Source organism: Lottia gigantea, assembly GCF_000327385.1.
Source record: "Lottia gigantea unplaced genomic scaffold LOTGIsca_133, whole genome shotgun sequence".
In the NCBI taxonomy this organism is placed as follows: domain Eukaryota; kingdom Metazoa; phylum Mollusca; class Gastropoda; family Lottiidae; genus Lottia; species Lottia gigantea.
Window position 1 is genome coordinate 305,716 of NW_008707481.1, and position 1,725 is coordinate 307,440.

Genomic DNA, 1,725 nt, shown 5'->3' on the forward strand with positions numbered 1-1,725 from the left:
TGCAATTGTTTTTTATTATTTGAATTAAACGATAAAGATTTATCTCAAATCATTCAGTCTATAAATCACGGAATGGATAGAGATACATTTAAAAAGGTTTGTAAAGCTCAATGGAGAAACCCTGATGATCATGGATATGTATTTGTAAATACTAGAAAACCTGCGTGAGAAAGAGTTATGATCGATATATGTTAATTTTATTTTTTTAAAAATGACGGATTGGAATAATTTTTTAAAAAGGAATAGAGAATATATCAAAACTAAGAATAAAATAAAGACCCAAGTTGAAAATAACAGATTACAACAACTCGGATTAACGGAAAATCTACAGACTCTATTTCAACCCATATTAAAATCTCAAGAGGATATTAAAAAGAAATTAGCTTTAGAACCCACACCTCATATAGAACCCAAACCGATTGAATATAATGGTATTATAATTAGGACATTAGATGATATAAAACGTCTTTTTTCAAACCCTGACCCAGATTTACCAAAGAGCATTTCACCAATCGTTGATAATCAAGGATTATTGTTTAATGGATTTAGAATAATATTTAGTCCAAATTCCCCCTTATTCAAAATCGACACAAAAGACTTTATATTTACATTAACGAAAGGATTAATAGATTTAATGAATGGCGAAGATGTTGAAATTGCCGATTACAAGGATTTAGTTGCATACTCAAAATTTCTACATGCAATAAGAAAGTCAGGACCCCAAACAAGAAGATTGAAAACAGTTGAAACATATTTAAATAAAGTTATTCCTGATGAAGAGAAATCAGACGATTATCCACCAATCATACAAGAAATAGACGAATTCGGAGATATGGTATCTGGAGAAGGTATAACGTTTTTATCCGACGACAATAAAGAATTGCTTAATAGATTAGAAATAATATTAGCGGCCATGAAGGAAGGTCATCGATCGGACAGACAATACAACGAAGTCAATGCCATATTAAAACGGCTTTTGGAGAAAAAAATAATCACTAAAAAAGACTATATAAACGTCATTAAAAATGTCCAATAAAGAACAATTGTTCGTTATCACCTCGAATAAACCAGACATCAAATTGTCTCTAGACTACGAGTATGAACTCGATCGCAATAAACAGTACGAACTGGGATTAAAGTATTTCTCCGTTTACAATTCCATTAGAAATATCAACGAAAAAAACAATCAACTAAAAATATCGACGGATAACGGAGTTACGTTCGAAACCATAAGCTTACTACCGGGGAGCTACGAATACGTAGACATCAACGAATACCTATCCGAATACGCAGGAAGCGTGAACGGCAAAAACAATATCGAATTCGAAGTTATTTGAATCTGAACAAAATAAAACTGATCTTGAGAAATAACAGTCAAGTCGATTTCAACGTAGAAAATTCGTTGAATGCGTTACTAGGGTTCGATAAACGAATATACGCGCAATCGACATTGGCGCCGCACAAGGCCAACATCGAGAACGATATCGACGTGATCAACATTCACTGTAATTTGATCAACGGTGGATTTTTCAACAAGCACAAACGTCAAATCATATACAGCATACCGACTTTTACGGTGCCGATCGGATACAGAATTATAGAGGAACCGTTTCAAACAACCTATTTACCAGTCAATTCTTTCATGATCAAAGATATAAATCTGGAAATCAAAGACGGTAAAAACAGGTTTATAGACTTTGGCAACGAAGAAATTGTCATTCAACT

General features: G+C 32.9%; 1 protein-coding gene across 1 annotated transcript in view; it reads left to right on the forward strand.

Moving 5' to 3' along the window:
• Positions 1-168, forward strand: part of LOTGIDRAFT_172415 (hypothetical protein) — a gene marked incomplete at both ends in the record, with an annotated part of 1,387 nt that extends 1,219 nt beyond the window's left edge. The window contains one exon of the mRNA XM_009049294.1: positions 58-168. Coding sequence (XP_009047542.1) covers positions 58-168 — 111 coding nt within the window. The remainder of the gene's footprint in view (positions 1-57) is intronic.
• Positions 169-1,725: the final 1,557 nt, after the last annotated feature.